This window comes from Lissotriton vulgaris, unplaced genomic scaffold (genome assembly GCF_964263255.1).
Source record: "Lissotriton vulgaris unplaced genomic scaffold, aLisVul1.2 SCAFFOLD_867, whole genome shotgun sequence".
In the NCBI taxonomy this organism is placed as follows: Eukaryota; Metazoa; Chordata; class Amphibia; order Caudata; family Salamandridae; genus Lissotriton; species Lissotriton vulgaris.
In genome coordinates this window covers 535,298-557,179 of record NW_028249106.1, presented here as the reverse complement: position 1 = coordinate 557,179, position 21,882 = coordinate 535,298, and the positions used below count along the sequence as shown (strand labels likewise).

General features: G+C 49.7%; 1 protein-coding gene across 1 annotated transcript in view; it reads right to left on the bottom strand.

Annotated features, from left to right (window-relative positions):
* PPP1R12A (protein phosphatase 1 regulatory subunit 12A) overlaps positions 1-21,882 on the bottom strand; it is a gene marked incomplete at its 5' end in the record, with an annotated part of 839,509 nt that overhangs the window by 295,524 nt on the left and 522,103 nt on the right. The window contains one exon of the mRNA XM_086950257.1: positions 15,918-16,101. Coding sequence (XP_086806383.1) covers positions 15,918-16,101 — 184 coding nt within the window. The remainder of the gene's footprint in view (positions 1-15,917; positions 16,102-21,882) is intronic.

Sequence of the window (21,882 nt, the reverse complement as noted above, 5' to 3'; positions counted from 1 at the left end):
TAGAGCCAATTGCCCGACTTATCAGATGCGATGCTCACGTACGGGGTGGCAATGGAATGACTGCCACGAAGATCGCATCACTCTTTTTGCGGACTATGTGCTTTTTTTCATGGCGGATCCTGCTCAGACGGGCCCTGTTGCCTCCTCATCCTGCAGCTTTTTGGGGAAGCGACTGGTCTATGACTTAACCCAGCCAAATCAATCATAGTAACCCTATATGTTTCTCGTGATTGTGTGCCATGGCAATCCGACATACCAATCAGACGCCTTAGTTTTCACTACCTGGGGATCTGGGTGGCACTACACCCGGAACTTACCTGGTGCCTTCATCTTAACCCACTGCAAAAAAAAATAAGGAAGACCGTTGCAAATTGGAATCCCTTCCCCTGAATCCACTGAGCAAGATCGCCTTGTACCAGATGATGGTACGCCACTAATTTAGTACATACTGCAGAACCAACCTCTCCACCTCCCGCACCATTGGTTTCACGGAGACAAAATGGCCACAACATTTCACTGGGGTTAGTCAAGGCCACGTTTGGCCCTTGTCCATTGCCAGCGGGCCCGTTATGACGGCAGGCTGGGGATGATCAACCTACTCCTTTATTACGTTGCAGCTCACCTCCTAGTGATTAATACCAACTTGAGCTTTGGAACCTGAGGTTCTCCTAGATCCAGGCAATGCTCCATGGCTTTTCGATTCCCTGTACTATTTTAGAAGTGGTGATGCGGTCCACTTTGCCTGGTGTTAGGCGCTCTGGTACACCCACTGGGACGCTAAATTTCCACATCAGACATCTTTTGTGGCATGGCACCTGGATCAGGGAGTTGGCTGCGTTGAAAGGTTTCCCAAAATGGGATCTTATCGGCATTACGCAACTCGGGGATGTTAGTTCGGGGGGCCACTTGTGCACCTTCCAAGACTTACAGGGCCTGCACTCCCTTAACTCCACTCAATTCTATAAATACCTTCTGCGCAGACATGCCATTATCATTCACATTCCCACCAGCACTACACTTCCTGAGTTCAGTCCACTGGAAGCAAACTCCTTATGGGTCGTCTGGGGAAGGTAGTATCCCAGATCTACGGCTTTCTTATTAACAATTCCCCAACAAACTTTGATCACCTACGGGCATGTTGGGAGCAATGGCTGGCTCCCCTGGAGGACGAGGACTGAGGGATGCCCTTATGGCCCTTCGAGTGATCACCATCTCATCTAGATGAGGCTGATCCAAACCTATTATCTTCACTGCGCCTAGCTCAATCAAACCTGACTGCATTGTGCTGGGTTCCTTCCGACTCCAAGCTGCCTGTGGTGGGTACCACACAAGTTGGTCCTGCGCTGCTCTAACCAAATACTGGACGGATGTAGTGAACGACCTAAACACAGTTCTGGAATGGGGGATCCCATTTACTCCCCTGGTCCTTAACTTGGAGGGCTTGGGAGGCTCCATGGCTGATGGAGCATTTCTGGGTACAGCCACCATGGTGGCCAGACGAGACATAGCGACCAAATGGAAAGATCCTGCCGCATCCCCTCACACCATGGTGTCACTCGGAGATAGAGGGCTGGATCGTTGGCCTGTGCAGAAAAAACCTGCATATGAGGCAAGGGGGTGTACGACAATTAGGATCGAATATGGGACAAATAGTGGGCTAAGGGAGATACTATTTGTTCCTACTGTCTCTGTGAATCCGGTCTTCTATCTGTAAGGCTGTAATGCAAATGGGGATGCTATTTGACTAACAAATGATAAATATGAATTGTTTGGTATGCTATTGTACCATGAATTATTGTGTCATTGTTTTAAAACTCAATAACTTAGAGTATCCCAAAACCATACACAGGGGGGCAGGCTTACCCCTTCAAAAGAGGATAAATAGCAATACATATTTGAGATACACTGTGGCAGATAGTCAAACCATGTGAATTTCAAAGTACTCTTGGCTTAATTGCATGCTTGTGTAGCCCAAGGAGGCATAACATATGGACTGTACTATTCTTGCAATAATACCATTATGCTGTTTGATAGCATAGTGCTTCCCAGGTTATAGTGAGAAGCCCACTTGGGTGACTGAATATGCCCCTGGACATTAATCTTGGCCTGAGCAACATCATATCACTGTTATATTGGTACTTATCCATAGAACGTTTGATTCACAGAAGAACGGTATAATCTGTCAAAGCATTTCTTGTCCTGTATTAGAGACACACGTATGAAGCAGGTACCACTGACACGAGGCAACACTATGTAGGGAGAGGTGTGGCGCCGCAGCCAGAGCGACTGACGCTGGAATCTGGGGATCACGGTTCGATCCTCGGCGCCGACTGCAGATTAGCCCAGCACCATGTGACTCTGGTCAATAGCTTGCTTAATCTTCCCAACAGTCTCCAGCGCCTGGAGAACCTTACGGGTGATTGTTCGCGCTTTACAAATGTGGATTATTATTATTATTATGTATTGAGTATAATTATAGTGCAGAGTGTGGGGCATTAAACACCCAGCCTTACAATCTCACTACTGATGCACTTTGACTTGCTGTGCCCTGGGTCCCTGCCAATCAGGTTCCCAGGGCCTGCCCCCACCACGTCTTCAACAAGGCCGACTCCACCATCGCACCCCAACTCCGGAACATCATCAACACCTCCTTCAACACCGCCACCTTCCCGGAGAGCTGGAAGCATGCCGAGCTCAGCGCCCTACTGAAGAAACCTACATCGGACCCTACCGACCTCAAGAACTTCCGCCCCAACTCGCTCCTCCCTTATCCTGCCAAAGTCATCGCGAAGACCGTCAACAGACAGCTTGCCGCCTTCCTCGAGACAAACGGATCCCTCGACCCCTCGCAGTCCGGCTTCCGAGCCAACCACAGCACCGAGTCCGCCCTCATCGCAGCCACCGACGACATCAGAACCCTGCTCGACAACGGGGAAACAGCGGCCCTCATCCATCCTCCTAGACCTCTCCGCAGCGTTCGACAATGTCTGCCACCGCACCCTAGTTCAACGCCTCAGCAACATCGGTATCCAAGAGAAGGCATTGGAGTGGATCATCTCGTTCCTCGCCGGAAGAACACAGAGTCCGCCTCCCCCCGTTTCGATCCGAAGCCACCGAAGTCATCTGCGGCGTACCGCAAGGATCATCACTCAGCCCCACCCTCTTCAACGTCTACATGAGACCTCTTGCAGCCATCGCATGCCAACACAGCCTCAACATCATCTCCTACGCCGACGACACCCAACTGATCCTCTCCCTCACCAGAGACCCCGCCACCGCCAGAACTAGCCTACACGAAGGGATGAAAGACGTCGCCGAGTGGATGAATAACAGCCGCCTGAAACTGAACTAAGACAAGACGGAAGTCCTCATCCTGGGACCATCGCCCTCCGCCTGGTACGACTCCTGGTGGCCCCCCGCCCTGGGCACCACTCCCAAGCCAACAGACCATGCACGCAACCTGGGCTTCATCCTGGACTCCTCCCTCTCGATGACCAGACAAGTCAACGCCGTCTCCTCATCATGCTTCAACACCCTACGCATGCTCCGCAAGATCTTCCGATGGATCCCGACCGAAACCAGGAAGACGGTCACCCATGCACTCGTCACCAGCCGACTGGACTACGGAAACACCCTCTACGCCGGAACCACAGCCAAGCTACAGAAAAGACTCCAACTCATCCAGAACGCCTCCGCCCGACTCACCCTGGACATCCCCCGACGCAGCCACATCTCTGGCCACCTGAGGGACCTGCACTGGCTTCCCGTCAGCAAGAGGATCACGTTCAGGCTCCTCACCCATGCACACAAGTCTCTCCACGACCTGGGCCGCAAGTACCTCAACGACCGCCTGACCTTCTACACGCCCACCCGCCAGCTACGCTCTACAAGCCTCGCCCTCGCCGCCGTACCACGCATCCGAAGAGCCACCGCCGGAAGGAGATCCTTCTCCTACCTGGCGGCCAAGACATGGAACTCCCTCCCCATCCACCTTCGGCTGACCCAGGACCATCTCGCCTTCAGGAGACAACTCAAGACCTGGCTGTTCGAGCAATAGCGGACCCCTTCCCCCAAGCGCCTTGAGACCCTGCCGGATGAGTAGTGCGCTATACAAATGTTATGATTGATTGATTGCTTCTTTCCCTAAAACTGTACCTTGTACCCCTAATTGGGACCTCTCTGGCCACGTCAGTTCCTTGTAAAAAGTACCATGGGTACTGTGGCCAGGGAAGGTCCCTAGGGCCTCCCCCCCCCCCCCCCCCCCCCGAGTCCAAGGCCAACACAGGGGCTCCTGTGGCTAGGATGATTGCCCGATGCCATTGCCCATCAAGGTATCGATGAGGGTAATGTTAAAGGGGGGCAGGGGCTCAAGTGTGGTTGGCCAGGCAGTAAAAATGTTTACAAATGTTTTTGTCTCGACTAAAGGTAGCTGCAAATCCAATACAGTTGGTGCCAATCGGACTACTACTGCAAATAAACCACTATCTTCCATTGACGGCCCATGCGTAGTTCAAAACCATGTCTCTTTTAAATCCATGTAAAAGTTTTCACCTCTGTCATGAAGGGGAAGAAAATCATCCACCTCTCCAACATAAACACCGTCCTGGAGTGTACCATGTTCAGTCAGAACCAAAAAGATAATGTATGATAATGTAGACGATGCTCATGTGTCCGTCCTGGTAGAGGTACTGGTTCAGAGTCAGGCTGTACAACAACGGGATTCGCTTTTGTAATCTCACAACGCAACATTGGTTGAGATCTGGCTGAAGTTGGTTCGGTGTCGGACAAAAGGTCTGTGGTCTAAACCCATTTGCATACCGAGCAGGCTGGGTGTAGGAAAAACCCTGATGAGCACAGTTGAGGGCAGTGTGCAGCGGCTGTTTGTTACCATGGATGGCTGTGCACATGCCCTGCAGCAAATCACCATTGAACACTGCCTATAGAGGACTGGGCGTAGGACATAGCCAGAGGCCAGGCCTTGTGCCAACTCTTGCAGACCATACTCAAAGAGCAGCCCATCCCTACTGTACTTGGCCTTCAGCTGTGTGTAGCAAGGGGTTGGTGGCAGGTCATGGTATATGGTGAGGCCCTGCAACCAACCTTCCATTGGCAGCCAACCCACCACTGCACACAGCTGCCCCTAGAATGTGAAGGCTGGGTGCAGGTAGGTTTGCCTTCTAGCAGTGGATTCAGCCCAGGGCCCGGACGGAGGCAGGACACTGCGGCCAACCCTCGCTGTACATGGCCCAACGCATGCACACAAACAGTCTTTCACTTATCCAATGTCTCAGTTCTTCCTCACACCTTCGCTTTCAGTCACTGTCACTATCAAATTCATCTAACTTTCCTCCTGTCCATCACTCACTCGCGCTCTCACATAAAATATAACCATTTTTTCTTTTTTTTAACCATTAACATTGACACTTTTTTTCAATTTAGTTTTTGTTTTTACTTTTTTGGGAAAACAAAACAGACATGCGCAATGTGAAAAATCTGGGAAAAATAAAAGACCAAAACATGTTTTTTTCATGTCTCTTGATGGAGAAGCATTTGATTTTTGTATGTTCGTATACTTTGCTCTACATGAGAGATGACCTTGCCACACACCAAGAAATGCAAGCCCAGTTGAGTAGCAAGGATCAATCTCTTTTTTCTCCTCCAGCTTGATATCTGCAACCAATCACAAAAAGAAATGGTGTGCTACCATGCTGCACGAAGATGTAATTGTCTCTTCGGTATCCCTCTTCTTCTCAGCACTGAGCTGCTGTTAATTCAAAGCATTAAGATGATTGTTCATCAATAACGTTCCAAGCTTTATTTCCCTCAGTTACCCCTGTTTGGCTTATTTTGGCACAAAGTGCAAGTCAAGTACTTTGTGGCCAATTTTTTTTCAACAGGTGTAGTGGTGAAATGGATTCTAGTGGTGACTTTGAAACCGCAACATGATCATCTTCCATTTTGTTACTCTGGACTTCATTTATTTCTTGTTTTTGTACTCCAAAAAAATCCCCTAAGTTCAGCAAGAAACTAAAATCTCCTTTGCTGCACTGTGAGTTCTCCAATGGCAAGGAGTGCAATGACCTAAGCAAGACAGTCAAGGAAGTTACATTTCCACGATTAAATGAAACAATTAGTGCACATCACTTAAGTCAATCAGTTAATATTCTTTATTCGGCATAAATCAACCAAAAAAAGATTTATAAAAACATACAGTCAGATACAAGAATCATAATCAGTAAAGTGCATTCGTCATAACAAAATAAATGTGATCCATTCATACATCAGTTGCCAATAAAATGTATTAGCAGCGTTAGGAACAAAGATTGTTACTTACTCTGTAAGTATCTATTCGTGGCATATAGTGCTATAGATTCACATGCTCTGCATACTCATGCCATTTAGTGTTGGACTTAGAGTTGTGCAATTTGTTTTTCTAGGAAAAAGTATCTTCGAGCCACGAGGTAAAAAGACTCCTGCACAACGACATTGACTCCTTTGTTAGATTGTTTTCCTGCAGGTAGATTGAGATAGGAGTGCATGTAAAGTGTCAGTATAAAGATGTCCATGCTTTGGAAGAGAACTGTGTAAAATATAATTGCAACAGCAACAAGCGTCTGGGGAGAAGGGAGGTCGCGGGTGAATCTGCAGCACTACATTTCACGAACAAATGCTTAAAGGGTAAGTTACAATTCGTTTGATGGCTTGTGTGGCTGTAAATACACGGTCTGCATAGGCTGTAAAGCAGTCCCTCCTAAGAGGCGGCGGCTAGTGTGTGGGAGTTGCAGTAGTTTGACAAACTGTATCTAACACTGACTGACCTACAATAGCTTGTTGGTGTGCTAAGAGGTCTACACAGTAGTGTTTAGTAAACGTATGTGGTGTAGACCAAGTCGTTGCTTTACAAATTTCAGCTATGGGAAGATTTCCTAAGAAAGCCATTGTTGTTCAATTCTTACAAGTAGGGTGTGCTCTGGGAGTTTTAGATAAAGGTCTTTTAGCTTTAACGTAGCAAGTTTAAATACATTTTACTATCCATCTGGCATGAACAGATTTGGATATAGGATTACCTTTATGTGGTGGCTAAAAAGCTACAAACAGTTTTTTTGTTAATTTGAAAGTGTTCATTATATCTATGGAGAACATGAGTGCTCTTTTAACATCTACGGTGTGAAAAGCTCTTTCCGCTACAGAATCAGGGTTAGGGGAAAAAAACTGCCAGTTCAATGGATTAAGATGAAATTGAGAAACCACCTTTGGTATGAGTTTTAGATTAGTACAAAGTACTAATTTTTCTTAATGTATTTGAAAGAATGCCCTTCTAAGGTAAACGCATGGAGCTCACCAACACATCTCAGTGACGTAATTGCAACTAGAAATGCCACTTTCCACAATAGAAATTGAAGTGGGCATGACTGTAAAGACTCAAAAGGAAGACCCAAGAGCCAAGTAAGCACAATGCTTAGGTTCCAGGAGGGTGCTGGAGGTGCACGAGGTGGAATGACTCGTTTGAGTCCTTCCACGAATGTGTTAATGACAGGAATTCTGAAGAGTGATAGATGCTGTCTACTATGGAGGTAGACAGCTATTGCAGCAAGATGTAATAGAATGGATGTGTATGCAAATGAATTAAATAGCAAATAATGTCCTGCATAGTGGCCTTGATAGGATTAATGTGTTCAAGTTGGCAATAGCAAACAAAACGTTTCTATTTTGCATCAGAACAGGCTCTGGTTGTGGGTCTGCATGTCTGTTTAAGAATATTCATGCATTCTGATGGCAAGACTAAATAACCAAACCCTAAGACCTTAGGAGTCAAATAGCTAGGTTGAGCATCTTGGGGGGTGGGTGTCTGATTTGTCCCCCATGAGGGTCTCCTCGCCAGACTTCATGAGATCGGTCTGAGGGGGGACGGTGCTCAGCTGGTTTAGATCGTTTTTGGCTGGCCGTCGACAAACGGTCTGGGCCTCACCTAGCTCTGCCGTGATGCCGCCTTTGGGAGTCGGAGTCCCACAGGGCTCCGTGCTGAGCCTGACTCTTTTCAACATCTTTATGACCCCTCTAGCGGCATTGGTGGAGTCTTTTGGGGCCCAGATCGTGTCTTATGCCGACGACACCCAGGTACTCTTTACGTGCGGGAAAGGAGAAGATTTTGATGGAGAGAGTATCCGTGAGTGCCTTGGGGCTGTTTTCAAATGGTTCCAGCTTAACAGACTCAAGTGCAACTCAGATAAATCTGAGGTACTCTTCTTCGGTTGCCCATTTGACCCAGACTGGCATGAATGGTGGCCTGCTAATATGTTTCCTCCAGCGCGCTCGTCCCAGCTAGCAAAGAATTTGGGAATCAAGATTGATAATGGGCTGACGCTAAGATCTCAGATCCTTGCTCTCACGGGAACTTGTTTCGGCCTCCTCAGGATGCTCCGGAAGTTTCTCCCTCTGCTCTCAGAAGATCATAGGAAGACTACGGTGCAGGCCTTAATTGGTTCAAGATTGGACTATTCCAACGTATTATACCATGGCCTGCCGGAGTATCTCCTGCAACGTCTGCAGGTGGTCCAGAATACGGCCGCGCGGGCCATTTTTGGCCTTCACAGGCGAGCCAGAGTCTCTGGCCTTTTGCAGTCACTCCACTGGCTGCCTATCCGGAAGCGGATAGTGTTTAAGGCCTTGACCTTGGCTCACAAGGCTCTTTATGCCTCAGGACCTAAATATCTCCAAAGGAGGCTTGCCTTTTACCATCCGGTCCGATCTCTGAGATCTGAATCATTGTTCCTTGCTGTGGTTCCTTGAGTAAAAAAGACCCGCATTGGAGGTCGTTCTTTTAGGTTGCGGGCACCACAGCTTTGGAATACTTTGCCCTTGGCATTACGCAGCACATCTAATTTACTGACTTTTAGGAAGGGCCTCAAAACATGGGTCTTTGCCCTTTAGTGCGCTCTTCTTTTTCTATTGCTGGGTCTGTTTTTTCTTACTGCTCTGTTTTTAATTCACTGTGTTGTGTTTGTCTGTCTTTGGCTGTCAATAAAAGCGCCGGGACACTCTTTTGGAGTAGCCGAGCACTATAAAAGACTAATTTAACATAACATAACATAACTTGATCCTGAGTGAGAAGGACCAGCCTGTTAAGGAGCTTCTCATGTGGGACTACTGAGAGATCAAGGAGCATTGTGAACCAGGGATGACATGCTCAGGTGGAAGCTACAAGGATCATGGTGAGAAATGTGTGCCTGAGTTTCCAACTCTTTTGTGGCAAACAGGTGAGGAGCTCCCCGCTTTTGAAAGTAGGGAAGGAGAACTTGTGGGTCGAGTTTTCACTTGTGAGTCTGTTGATGCGTCCTGCTGAGCAGGTTCGCAAGATTGTTGTACGCCCCTAGAAGATATTCAGCCTAACAAATACATGTGATGGTGAAGAGCACAGTTCCATATGTCCTGAGAGAGGTGTGACAATTGGGAAGAGCTTGCCCCCCTCTGCTTTGTAGAAAATACATGGCTGTTATATTTTTTGTTCGGACTAGGAAAATTATGTGAGCTAGATGGGGGAAGGAACACTTTCAGTGCGAGGAATACTGCTGGAGTTCCAAGTAGCTGATGTGTAGTGATTGATGTTTAGCATCCCACAGACCTTGTAATGTGTGGTTTTTGAGATGTGCACCCCAACCAGTCACTGAAGCTACTGTAGTTAGTGATTTGAGAAACAGGGTCCAGAAAAGGCTGCCTCTTCAACAAATTGTTAGGGTTGGCGGTGAGATTGGCGGTCTATCAACACTAGATCTTGGAGGGGACCTGGTTACTGAGACCACTGATGAGAAAGATATTGCTATTGTGGACAGTAATGGGCGTTTGTTTAGTCTTGAGTTGGGAACAACAGCAATGCAAGATGCCATCCTACCTAACAGATACAACAGTACAAACAGCGAATGTGCTGTTTGCCATTGGGGTAGAAGTGCCTGAAAAATCTGCATCCGCGCGGGACTGGGGTAAGCTAGTCCTAATTGTGTGTTGAGGATTGCTCTTAAGTATGGCTGAAGAGGTTGAAGGTGAGCCTTGGGGACACAGATTGTGAACCCCAATTTGTGTAGCAGGTTTATTGTTATCTGTATGTGTTGCGGACACAACAGATGGGCGCTGGCTTTGATTAGCAAATCGTCCAAGTATGGAAGAACATGAATGTTTTGTGGACGCAGGTGTGCTCCTGCTACTACTACTAGGTACTTTGTAAAAATCCTTGGTGCGGTAGTAACACCGAAGGGGAGAACCTTGAATTGGCAGTGTTTTCCTGCTATTAGAAACCTGAGGTATTTGCGATGAGCAGGATAAATGGGCATATGGAAGTAGGCATCCAAATTGTCCTTAAAGTCACTGGTTTGCAAAAGTAGAATGGCATCTTGTACAGTGACCATGTGAAAATGTTCTGATAAGATGTAGTAGTTGAGAGGTCTGAGATCTAGAATTGGTCTCAGTGATCCGTCCTCCTTTGGTATTAGGAAGTACAAGGAATATCCCCCTGTGGCTTGTTGATTAAGGGGAACTGGTTCAATAGCCCCTTTGAGAAGAAGGGCTTGGACGTCTTATTACAGAAGAGTTAAATGATCTTGTGATAGTCTTAGATTGTGAGGTGGGATACTGGGTGGTGTGGTAATGAACTCTAAACTGTAGCCATGTTGAATAATGGCTAGTACTCATTGGTCAGTTCTGATGGTTTCCAAAACCGGGTGAAAAGATTATAGTTTTCCCCCTGACAGGTGTTAAGTGATCAGGGGGGAAGGATAAGGCAGTTACGGTTTGAGGACGGAGACTGCACCACGTGTTGAAGCACCCCAACCTCTTCCTCTTGCATCTAAAGGAGCTTTTCTAAAATCCTTTTGTGAAAAACAATTGCACCTGCTTTTACTGGAAAGTCGAGGCATGTGCCACAAATGACATGTATCCGCCTTTGTAGCCCAGGCAGCATAAGATACTGAGAGGTGTAGGCGTTTTGAGTGCTTCCATTGCTTTTGCAGGGTCAGTGACCTTTTTCCTTTTGTGTAAAGTGCAGTCCACTTGAGGGCCAAATAAATGTGAAAAGCAGTGACAACTTTTGCCAAAAAGGATGGACGGGTTATGAGCACAACCTTGTCCAGATGGACAGATAGAAAAGGAGGTTTACAAGAAAGAGCCTGGAGCTCACTCACTCTCGTAGCGGAGGTCATGGCAACCAGGAAAGCAGACTTTAGAGTCAAGAGACGCAGAGGGCAATTGAGCAGAGGCTCAAAGGGAGAGCACATTAAATATGTGAGAACCAGATTCAAGTCCCACTGTGGCATCACAAAAGGAATAGAAAGGAAAAGGTGAGTAATGCCGTTGAGGAATCTATTCACAACAGGTGCCTTGAAGAGAGAGAGGGCTGATCAGGGACCCTGAGAAAGGCCAAAATAGCAGAAAGGTAGCACTTGATAGCGCCCAGAGTAGAGCCCTTCTGGGCCAAGGAAAGAAGAAACAAAAGAACTTCTGAAAGAGGGGCAGGGAGGGAATCCACAGCCTTTACTGTGCACCATGCCACAAATTTGTTCCACCTGCAGGCGTATACCAACTTAGTGGAGGACTGCCTGGCCGCCAGAATAACATTACAAACTTCAGGAGGCAAGTCAAAAGGAATCAACTGCCACTGCTCAATCTCCCCGCAAGGAGGTGAAGACTGGACAGGTTTGGGTGGAGTACCGTCTCCTGCTGCTGCGACAGAAGATCCTCCTGAAGAGGAAGTCGGATCGGGGGATCAATGGTCATATTGAGTAGCTCAGGATACCATACTCTTCGAGCACAGTCCAGAGCCACAAGAATGACTTGGGCCCGGTCGCGCCCGATCTTCTTCAGCACTCTGGGTAGAAGTGGTATAGGCGGAAAGGCGTACCACAGACCGCAACTCCACTCGCGACGAAAAGCGTCGCCGAATGAGTGCCGCCTTGGAAATTCCAATGCACAGAACTGCTCACATAGCTCGTTCTTTCTGGTGGCGAATAGATCTAACCAAGGCTCTCCCCACTGTTGAAAGAGACCTTACGCCACGTCAGACTGAAGACGCCATTCGTGATCCATCATGCACCTGCGGCTGAGTTTGTCCGCCTTGGCGTTCAGTTGAAATGCCCTGATGTTGCAGCCATGTCCAGAGGCGCAGAGCCTCCTGACATAGGGTCCACTACCCCACCCCAACCTTTTTGGCGCAGTACAACATGGTGGTGGTGTTGTCCGTGAACACCTGCACTACTCTTCCCCGGACAGAGGGAATAAATGGCTTCAGTGCAAGTCAGATCGCCCGAAGCTCCAGAAAGTTGATATGGAGCTGGGACTCCGCCGGAGACCAGAGGCCTCTGATCTCCGCCTCTCCCATGTGTCAGCCCCATTCCAGGAGGGACTCATCCGTCACCACTGTGTGCTCCGGTAGGGATGGGGAGAAGGATCTGCCATTGACCCAATGACGGTTCAGAGCCTGAATATACTCCGCTCGCCGTTCGGGAGGATAGACCTGAAAGAGCATCGTATCCAGAACCGCTCCGATGAAGAGGAGCTTCTGAGAGGGAATAAGGTGCGACTTCAGCACATTGATGGCGAACCCCAGAAAATGCAGGAGGTGGGAGACGACTGCCTGGGGCGATCCCGCCTTCAACAGCCAGTCGTCGAGATAGTGGAAGACTGGAACCCCTGATTTTCGCAGATGAGCTGCGACCACTGTCATCACTTTCGTGAACACCTGTGGGGCGCTTGTAAGGCTAAAGGGGAGCACGGTAAACTGAAAGTGCTCGTGCCCTACCGTCAATCGCAGGTAACACCGGTGGGCCAACAGGATAGGAATATGGAAATATGCGTCCTGCAGATCCAACACTAACATCCAGTCTCCAGGGTCGAGGGAAGACAAGACCTGAGCCAGAGTTAACAGCTTGAACTTCCCTTTCCGGAGGAAGCGATTGACCTTCTGGAGGTGTAAGATAGGACGCAGGTCTTTGTCCTTCGTGGAAACCAGAAAACAGTGGGAATAACAACCACAACCTACGTCTGGTGCAGGAACGCGCTCGATAGCCCCCTTGGCCACGAGAGCCACAACTTCCTGTTGAAGTGCCAAGTGATCCCCGACATGCGGTGGTACTGGGGTGGCATGGCTGGAGGAGTAGTCTCGAAGGGGAGGGAGTAGCCCCTCCAGACTATTTGTAAAACCCACCTGTCCGTAGTGATGGTGCACCAGTGGGGGAGGTGATGGCGAATCCTGGCACCCACTGGCATTTAATGGGCCTGAAAAAACGGACTAGGAAGCTTTGGAGCCAGTGGTGGCCGGGGTGGAGGTGGACTGAACCTCCCGCTGGCCCCATGACCCATCTCTGTGGGTCCGACGTCCACGGCCACGCTGAGACTGCTGCTGTGGCCTTTAGCCCTGGAGCAAACGTGTTAATGCGGCCCTTCCGTGGCCACCTAAAATGCTCCAACGCACTAGCTGCCTTGCTGCCAAAAGGTGAATTCCATCAAAAGGCATGTTCATCAGGGTGTTCTGGACATCCCCCGAGAGGCCAGTAGTCCCCAGCCAGGTGTGTCGTGGTAATCGCCCTGCCCAGCGAGTCGGCGGTGTCAAGGCCACAACGTATTGTGAACTTGGCCGCATCTCTCCCTTCCACAATAGCCTTAGAGAGCACTGTCCGGGCCTCCTCCGGAGACCGAGGCAGCAACTGCGCCACTGTATCCAACACAGAGTGGGAATAAAGGCCCAAGAGGCATGCAGTGTTCACAGACTGCAGCCCTGCACTGTTGGAAGAAAAAATCTTCCCAAACTGTTCTAGTCTTTTGGATTCCCTATCTGGAGGTGCGGTAGGGATGGAGCTTTGGGAAGTAAAGGCTTGACAACCAAGCTCTCAGGGGTGGGGTGTTGGGAGAGGAAGAGGGGGTCGGCCGAGGCCGGACTATGGCGTCGGCCACGTTCCTCTTCACAGGAGCCCCTGTTTGGTCCTGGACCAGGTGCCCAAAAGAACCTCCAAAAGTACATCATTAAAAGGCAGCAGTGGCTCCACAGAGGTAGCCACCCGCTGAAGCACTTCTGTAAGGAGGTGAGTCCTGACGGCCACTGTCGGAAGTTCGAGGTGGAGAGCCTCGGCCGCCCTACGCAACACCACTGCATACATCGCACTGTCCTCTGTAGCTGTGAGAGGGTCCTCAGACCCCTCCCAGTCCTCCCCTTCCTCCGAAGGCTGTGGGACAGGCCGAAAATACAGAGGGGTAGAAAGGCCCCATAGGCGTCGGAATAGGGTCGACGTCGGTAGAGGTGTCACTAGATCAACCGGCGTCGACAGGGATTCTTGGGGCCATTCAGCGCCGACAGCGATGCCAGAACCGAAGCCGCCGACAGTGAAGGGCGAGGACCTCCAGTTGGGCCTGCGGTGCCCGAAGGCTCGCTGGCAGGGCCCAACGGCTCAAAGAGGTGGGCATTGGCCGTCAGAAAGTCCTGCAACTGGGCGGGAGTCGCCGACGGACCTGGGAAGGGAGGGTAGGCCGACTGCGACACCGTAGGCTCCGCCGGAGCCGCGGGGAAGGCACCACCCGCACCCTCAGGGCGCTGGGCAAGTCGGTGAGGGATGCAGCTTCTGCGACTTCTTGTGATGCTTTGCCTTACCTGACTCCCAGTGCGAAGACTTTGATCCCAAAGAACGATGGTGATGGCTCTGCGACTGGTCCCTCAACCTCCACGGGACCAGGAGCTGCGCGGAGCAGACTGCCGGACTTCAACCAACTTTTGGGACCACTCCCGCAAAATCTACAGCACCATGGCCGGGCCGGCAGTCGGGCACAACTTTGGGTCGTGGTCGAGCCCCAGGCAGGAGAGACACACGTGGTGCGGGTCTGTCACTGACATCATCGATGACAGTCCCCGCAAGACTTGAAACCGGGCATCCCTACGGCACCAGGAGTCAATCCACTCGAAAAGAAGAGACAAAAAGGCCTCGAAAAACTCAGTTAAAAAAGTTACTAGGGGTACCACTCTCTCCGGATCTGCGCTTGCTGGCGCGGATAAAGAAAGAACTGACGTTAGAGCACGAAGGCGGCATTTAAGTAGCTGCCGCGACATCATCTCGGCAACCACGACTCCAACGACTGATGCAGAGCCGCACCTTCCCAAGCGCAGGGGTACTGCTGACGAAAACTTTCCGGATCCAGTCTGACACCTGGGGGTCATTCTAAGGAAAGAAATCTATCACTATGTGTTTCTTTCAGATCAAAGTGTTTTACACCACCCCACCCGACCATACACTCATCACACCTCACCTTGACATTCGCTGCAGAGCAAACTTTTTAAGACTTATTTCAGTCTTTGTGCTGTGCAATTAAAGCACTGTATTTTTAGGTCTCACTACTACCACTTTAGCTATCAGCTATACATTAAGTCATGAATACCATAAAAATACAACATAGATTTTACATTAAACGGCCTCCTTGTTTCTCTGGATGAACCCACTCACGAATCCCTTTGTTGATTGGCCAATGTCAGGAGAGCTGATATGCTTTCAATAAAGATGGGGACAATCTTAAATTAATCTGATTTCTAACTATACCGTTTTTGCTTTCCCTAGCTATCTAATCACAAAGTAACAAAGTGATTAGTTCATCCATCTTGGAAATGTCGAAAGTATTGTGTGTGAAAGATAAGCAACATGTTAAATAACTTTGTTGTAGAGAGAAGGAAATAAAGGTTAGAAATACCCGGTGCAGAAAAATTTCACAACAGGAAAAGTATACCTTCCTTAAGGGTTAAAAGACTGACTTATAATTTTCAGTCTGCAGGGGTCACATGAAACCCAGATGATGTATATTGCAAGAATAACACAGTTAACAACGGTTCAAGAGCCATGAGGGGCAGTTAGGTGGTAAAATAAACGAGATATGCTGGGGATTTTTTTTTTTTTTACCTTTTTCATTTTCTTTTCCAGTGTTTCTGGAGTAAGGAGAGTAAGTAGACGTAATGCCTAGAAGGCTGTTTGGTCGATGTAACTGATTTGAAGAGATAGCACTACTGCTGGATGTCGTAAGTGAGGAGGACGACGATGGAGTAGCTGAAACGGATGTTGATACTGGTCTGTACCTCTGATAAGCCTGGAAAGATAAAGGAAATTGACCTTCAAATGTTTTCCATAAATCGAAAAAAGACATCAAGCCAAATGATGGGAGAAACCATAAAAGGATTTACTGATTTAATCTCCAGTTTAAAATATACACATATACATACATACATACATACACACACACACTATATTGTGCTAGCAATTGTATACCAATCTGAAGGGCCAACGCACTATAATTTCAGATATTTCTCAGTTTTTTCATTATGATTTCACACAGCATCAAAAAAACATACTTATCAATAATTATGTTATACAGCTTTAAGATCTTCTAGAGTCACAACCTGCGCATAATTGTGCCACCTAGTGGTGGGACAGAAGAGTTTTAGTAAAAATCTTTTTGCTATCTCTGGTGGGTGCCAACATAGGTAGAGTCTGAACAGGATGTCAACCATATGCTCATAAAGCCTCAATTTGTGACCACTACTTGAATTTTTTTGTGACTGTCCAGACTCCTAACAAACACCCCGGCCAGATCATCGGCCAAACCCGCTCTTAGGAAGCTACACTGGCTCCCGATCAAAGAAAGGGTCACTTTCAAGGCCCTCTGCCTGGCCCACAAGGCTCTCCATAACACCGGCCCCCCCATACTAAATAACTGGATCACCCCCTACAGACCCACGAGAGCGCTTCGCTCAGAGCACGGAAACCTTATCACGATCCCCATGGTAAAAAAGGCCCGGACAGGGGGCCGCCGCTTCTCGGTAAACACCGGACTCAAGTGGAACGCACTCCCTCTGAACCTCAGAACAGAGCCTGATCTACTTCGGTTCAGAAAAACCCTCAAAACTCTCCTCTTCCCCTAATCCGGTCTCTTACCTACCCGCTCCCCCTCATGAGTAACAGGGTTCTAGCGCTGGGATACCCCCGTGGTGACTACGCGCTCTACAAAACTCTAAATAAATAAATAAATAAATGCTCCATGTCAGCGCACCAGGGTGGCGCGTATGAAGGTACCGCAACACCACTTCCAACGTGGATGGAGTCGAAGAAGAGCTGACTGATGCCACCTAGCGGAACGCAGAGGTACTGCTTAAAATTTTCTGGATCCAATCTGATGCCTTGGGAATATTTTAAGGTGAGGAATGGGCATTATGCACTGCTTTTCCTTTCATTTCGGCCACACAGCCAACAATCAGACGATCATCCAACCGAAGATCACAAGTTCTGTCCACATAAAAGCTCATAGCCCTTTTAGGGTCCAAAAGATGAAGCCTTTCCTCCTCTTTAGATGGATGTGAAGGAGAACAGAAAGTAAGAAGTATGATAAACTGGTTTAAGTGGAAGGGAGTACCCACCTATGGTAGGAAACAGTGGCGTACCTGAGTGGCAGCTGGTGACATTTGAAAGTTGTGAAGCGTAAACATTTTGGATGATTGCCCATTGGCGAGCAAGGCTGGCTGATATACCTGGGGGGGGGGGGGGGGGGGGGGGGGGGGCTGGGGGACCAGGTTCTCTCCCAGGGAAAATGTAGTTTTAAAACATTTTTTTTTTAAGTGTGGGCAAATTGTGCATTTTCAAGCCAATTTGAGGAAGCAAGTGGGTCAATAAAGCAGTTGCAGTTAGGGCATCATTAAGCCTGTAACTCAACGCGGGCTGATACTATTTTGCATATTATGGAGCCTCTGGTTATCTTTTAATAAAATTATCTCTGTATTTTGAGTGTCCATAGTCCTACCATAATGCAGAATACAAAACCCATATAACTAAGTATCTCAGAAACACACCACTACACGATAACCATAACAAACTACAAATCCCAGATATGTTCAAACAGCTTTACAGAAGCATACGGTTGTGCTAGAGTATACTGTGACTCCACAGGGCAGACTAACACATCGAAAAACGTAACATAACGAGTCAAATTATGTGGTTTCAGACAAAGAAGATAGTTTAGTACAGATGCCGATGTCACAAACCCTGCAGTGCAGTAACGGTTGATTACATACAAAGGCTTTGAAAAATATGGGGAAAGGCCACAACACATCGTCAAAACTAGCTAAATTAAACAAACATTTTTGGAAGGTGTATGGCTGGCAACGCCGACGTTAAATGTGTATATACATATATGGCAGTGTCGAGCTGCCTTTCAGGACCAATACATCCGATTTCCAATGTTACCTTCTCAGGGAAACTGAAAAAGGTTTATAGAAACAACGACCTATCGGCTGTTCTGCTGGTTATTTCTGTCAGTCTAGACCTGTGTTTATATACATTGCTTTCGCACTTCAGTAACACCATTGGCACTTCAGGACAAGCCTGCTTTTGTGCAGATCAGCTGCTCTCCTATCCAAACACAACCTGCTAGTTTAGCTAGATCACACTTATCGTTCTCTCCGATGGTCCCAGGTACCTGTTCTGAATCACAAGAAGCCTGAGACAATAACACGACCACAAGGGCCGTGCTGCGTTCAACTACATACATACACAAAACAAAATGAAAGATGAGACAAGCCACAAGCCAATCTGGAGCTACGTTAATTGTCAAGATGGGGTCTAAATGAGCGCTCGTTTATTAACTTTATCAGAGTGACCTTTAAATGTGGTAATCACCTTGTTTTGATGACCACAGTAAAACTTTCTCAAAAAACTTCATATAATTAAATTTTATGCTGTCCTTGTGTAAACAATGAAACATTTACCTTAGTTAAGTCCGGATAGCAATTTAACATAAGATCATCAGGTAGGAAAAACCATTTGAAATAAAATGTGTAAAGAAATGTAGGCTTGTAAATTACACTTGTCCATTTAAACTCTCCACATTTCTCACCAGCTACCTTTCCCCTCCTTCAAAAATCTGATTCTGAAACGAGTCTTAATTGCATGCCAAATTACAGATGCCCCATTGGTTACCAGACGACCTCTACACTATCAATCAATCAGAGCATTTATATAGCGCACTACTCACCCACAGGGTCTCAAGGCGCTTAGGGGAGGGGGGTCCGCTACTGCTCGAACAGCCAGGTCTTGAGTTGCTTCCTGAAGGCGAGGTGGTCCTGGGTCAGGCGGAGGTGGGTCGGGAGGGAGTTCCATGTCTTGGCGGCGAGGTAGGAGAAGGACCGTCCCCCTGTGGTGGCTCTTCGGATGCGGGGGACGGCGGCGAGGGCGTGGCCGGTCGATCGAAGCTGGCGTTTGGGAGCATAGAAGTTGAGGCCGCTGTTGAGGTATCCTGGGCCTTGGTTGTGTAGGGCTTTGTGTGCGTGGGTGAGGAGTCGGAAGGTGATTCTCTTGTTGACCGGGAGCCAGTGTAGGTCTCGCAGGTGTCCGGAGATGTGGCTGCGACGGGGGATGTCCAGGATGAGTCGTGCTGAGGTGTTCTGGATCCGCTGGAGTCTCTTCTGGAGTTTGGCGGTGGTTCCGGCGTAGAGGGAGTTGCCGTAGTCCAGACGGCTGGTGACGAGGGCCTGGGTGACCGTCTTCCTGGTCTCGGTGGGGATCCACCGGAAGATCTTACGTAGCATGCGCAGGATGTTGAAGCACGACGAGGAGACGGCGTTGACTTGTCTGGTCATGGAGAGGGAGGAGTCCAGGATGAAGCCCAGGTTGCGTGCGTGGTCTGTAGGTTGGGGTGCGCTGCCTAGGGCGGGGGGCCACCAGGAGTCGTCCCAGGCGGAGGGTGAGGATCCCAGGATGAGGACTTCCGTCTTGTCCGAGTTCAGTTTCAGGCGGCTGTTCTTCATCCATTCGGCTACCTCTTTCATCCCTTCGTGTAGGTTGGCTCTGGCGGTGGTGGGGTCGTTGGTGAGGGAGAGGATCAGCTGGGTGTCGTCGGCGTAGGAGATGATGTTGAGGTTGTGCTGGCGTGCGATGTCTGCGAAGGGGCTCATGTAGGCGTTAAAGAGGGTTGGACTGAGCGAGGAGCCTTGAGGGACGCCGCAGATGACTTCGGTGGCTTCAGATCTGAACGGAGGGAGGCGGACTCTCTGTGTCCTTCCGGCGAGGAAGGAGATGATCCACTCCAGTGCCTTCTCCTGGACTCCGACGTTGCTGAGGCGCTGTACTAGGGTACGGTGGCAGACAGTGTCGAAGGCCGCGGAGAGGTCTAGGAGGATGAGGGCCGCTGTATCTCCGTTGTCGAGCAGAGCTCGTATGTCATCGGTGGCTGCGATCAGGGCGGTCTTGGTGCTGTGGTTGGCCCGGAAGCCAGACTGCGAGGGGTCGAGGGCGCCGTTCGTCTCGAGGAAGGCGGCCAGCTGCTTGTTGAAGGTCTTCTCGATGACTTTTGCAGGAAACGGGAGCAGCGAGATGGGGCGGTAGTTCTTGAGGTCGGTGGGGTCGGCTGATGGCTTCTTGAGTAGGGCGCTGAGTTCAGCGTGCTTCCAGCTCTCCGGGAAGGTAGCGGTGTCGAAGGAGGTGTTGATGATGTCCCGCAGGTGGGGTGCGATGACAGCGTCGGCCTTGTTGAAGACGTGGTGAGGGCAGGGGTCGGTCGGCGATCAGGAGTGGATGGAGTTCATCGTACGGATGGTGTCTTCGGTGCTGATCGGAGTCCAGGCGCGGAGGGTGGTGGTGGGGGGCGGAGGTTCGGTCGTGGCGTGCGTCGGTTGAGTGCTGAAGCTGTTGTGTATGTCCGCGATCTTGTTGTGGAAGTAGGAGGCGAGGGAGTTGCAGAGGTCTTGCGAAGGGGTGATGTCGTTGTTTCCGGCGTTGGGGTTGGAGAGCTCTTTGACGATGTTGAAGAGTTCCTTGCTGTTGTGTGCGTTGTTGTCCAGTCGTTCTTTGAATGCGGTTTTCTTGGTGGCGTGGATGAGTTGGTGGTGCTCGCGGGTGGCGAGCTTGAGGGCAGCCATGTTGTCCGGAGTTGGGTCTCTGCGCCAGGTTCTCTCAAGGGCTCGGCAGTTCTTCTTGGAGCTCTTGAGTTCGTCGGTGAACCATGGGGCTTTCTTGCTGCTGGGTCTGCCGGGCGGGGTCCTCAGGGGGGCGAGGTCGTCTGCGCAGTCGCTGATCCACTTGGTGAGGTTGGTGGCCGCCTGGCTTGGGTTCGTTGTGCTGATGGGAAGGTTCCTGCTCAGGGAGGTTGTGAGCTGGTCGGCTGGGATCTTGTTCCAGCTTCTGCGTGCAACCTGTTGCTGGTGGTGGTGGATCGTGGTCCTTCCGAAGCTGAAGTGGACGCAGCTGTGGTCCGTCCAGTGGAGTCCGGTGGCGTGGCTGAAGGCGATGTCCTTGCTGGATGAGAAGACGGGGTCGAGTGTGAGTCCGGCGTAGTGGGTGGGGGTGGTGACCAGCGGCTTGAGTCCCAGGTTTGCGAGGTTGTCCAGCAGGGTGGTGGTGTTGCGGTCGTTGTTGTTCTCCAGGTGGAAGTTGAGGTCCCTGAGGAGGATGTAGTCGGTGGAGCAGAGGGCGTGCGGGCTGATGAAGTCGGCGATGTCTTCGCTGAATTGTGTGCGTGGTCCCGGGGGTCTGTAGATGAGGGTGCTCGGCGGGTGCGAGGGTGTCTTCGGTGTTGGTCGTGATGCGGATGGTGTTCCTGTGGATGATGGCGATGCCTCCTCCGGTGTGGCTGATGCGGTCCCTTCAGATGATCTTGTAGCCGTCTGGGATGGCGATGGCGATGTCGGGCGCTGAAGAGGCGTTCATCCAGGTTTCCGTGAAGAAGGCGACGTCTGGGGCTGTGGTGTCAAGCATGTTCCAGATCTCGATGGCGTTCCTGTGGACGGAGCGGGTGTTGAGCAGGATGCATTTCAGGTGGCTGCTGCTGTTGATCGTCTTGGTTTTGGTCGGTGCTGGTGTAGTGCAGGTCCGGATGCACGAGAAC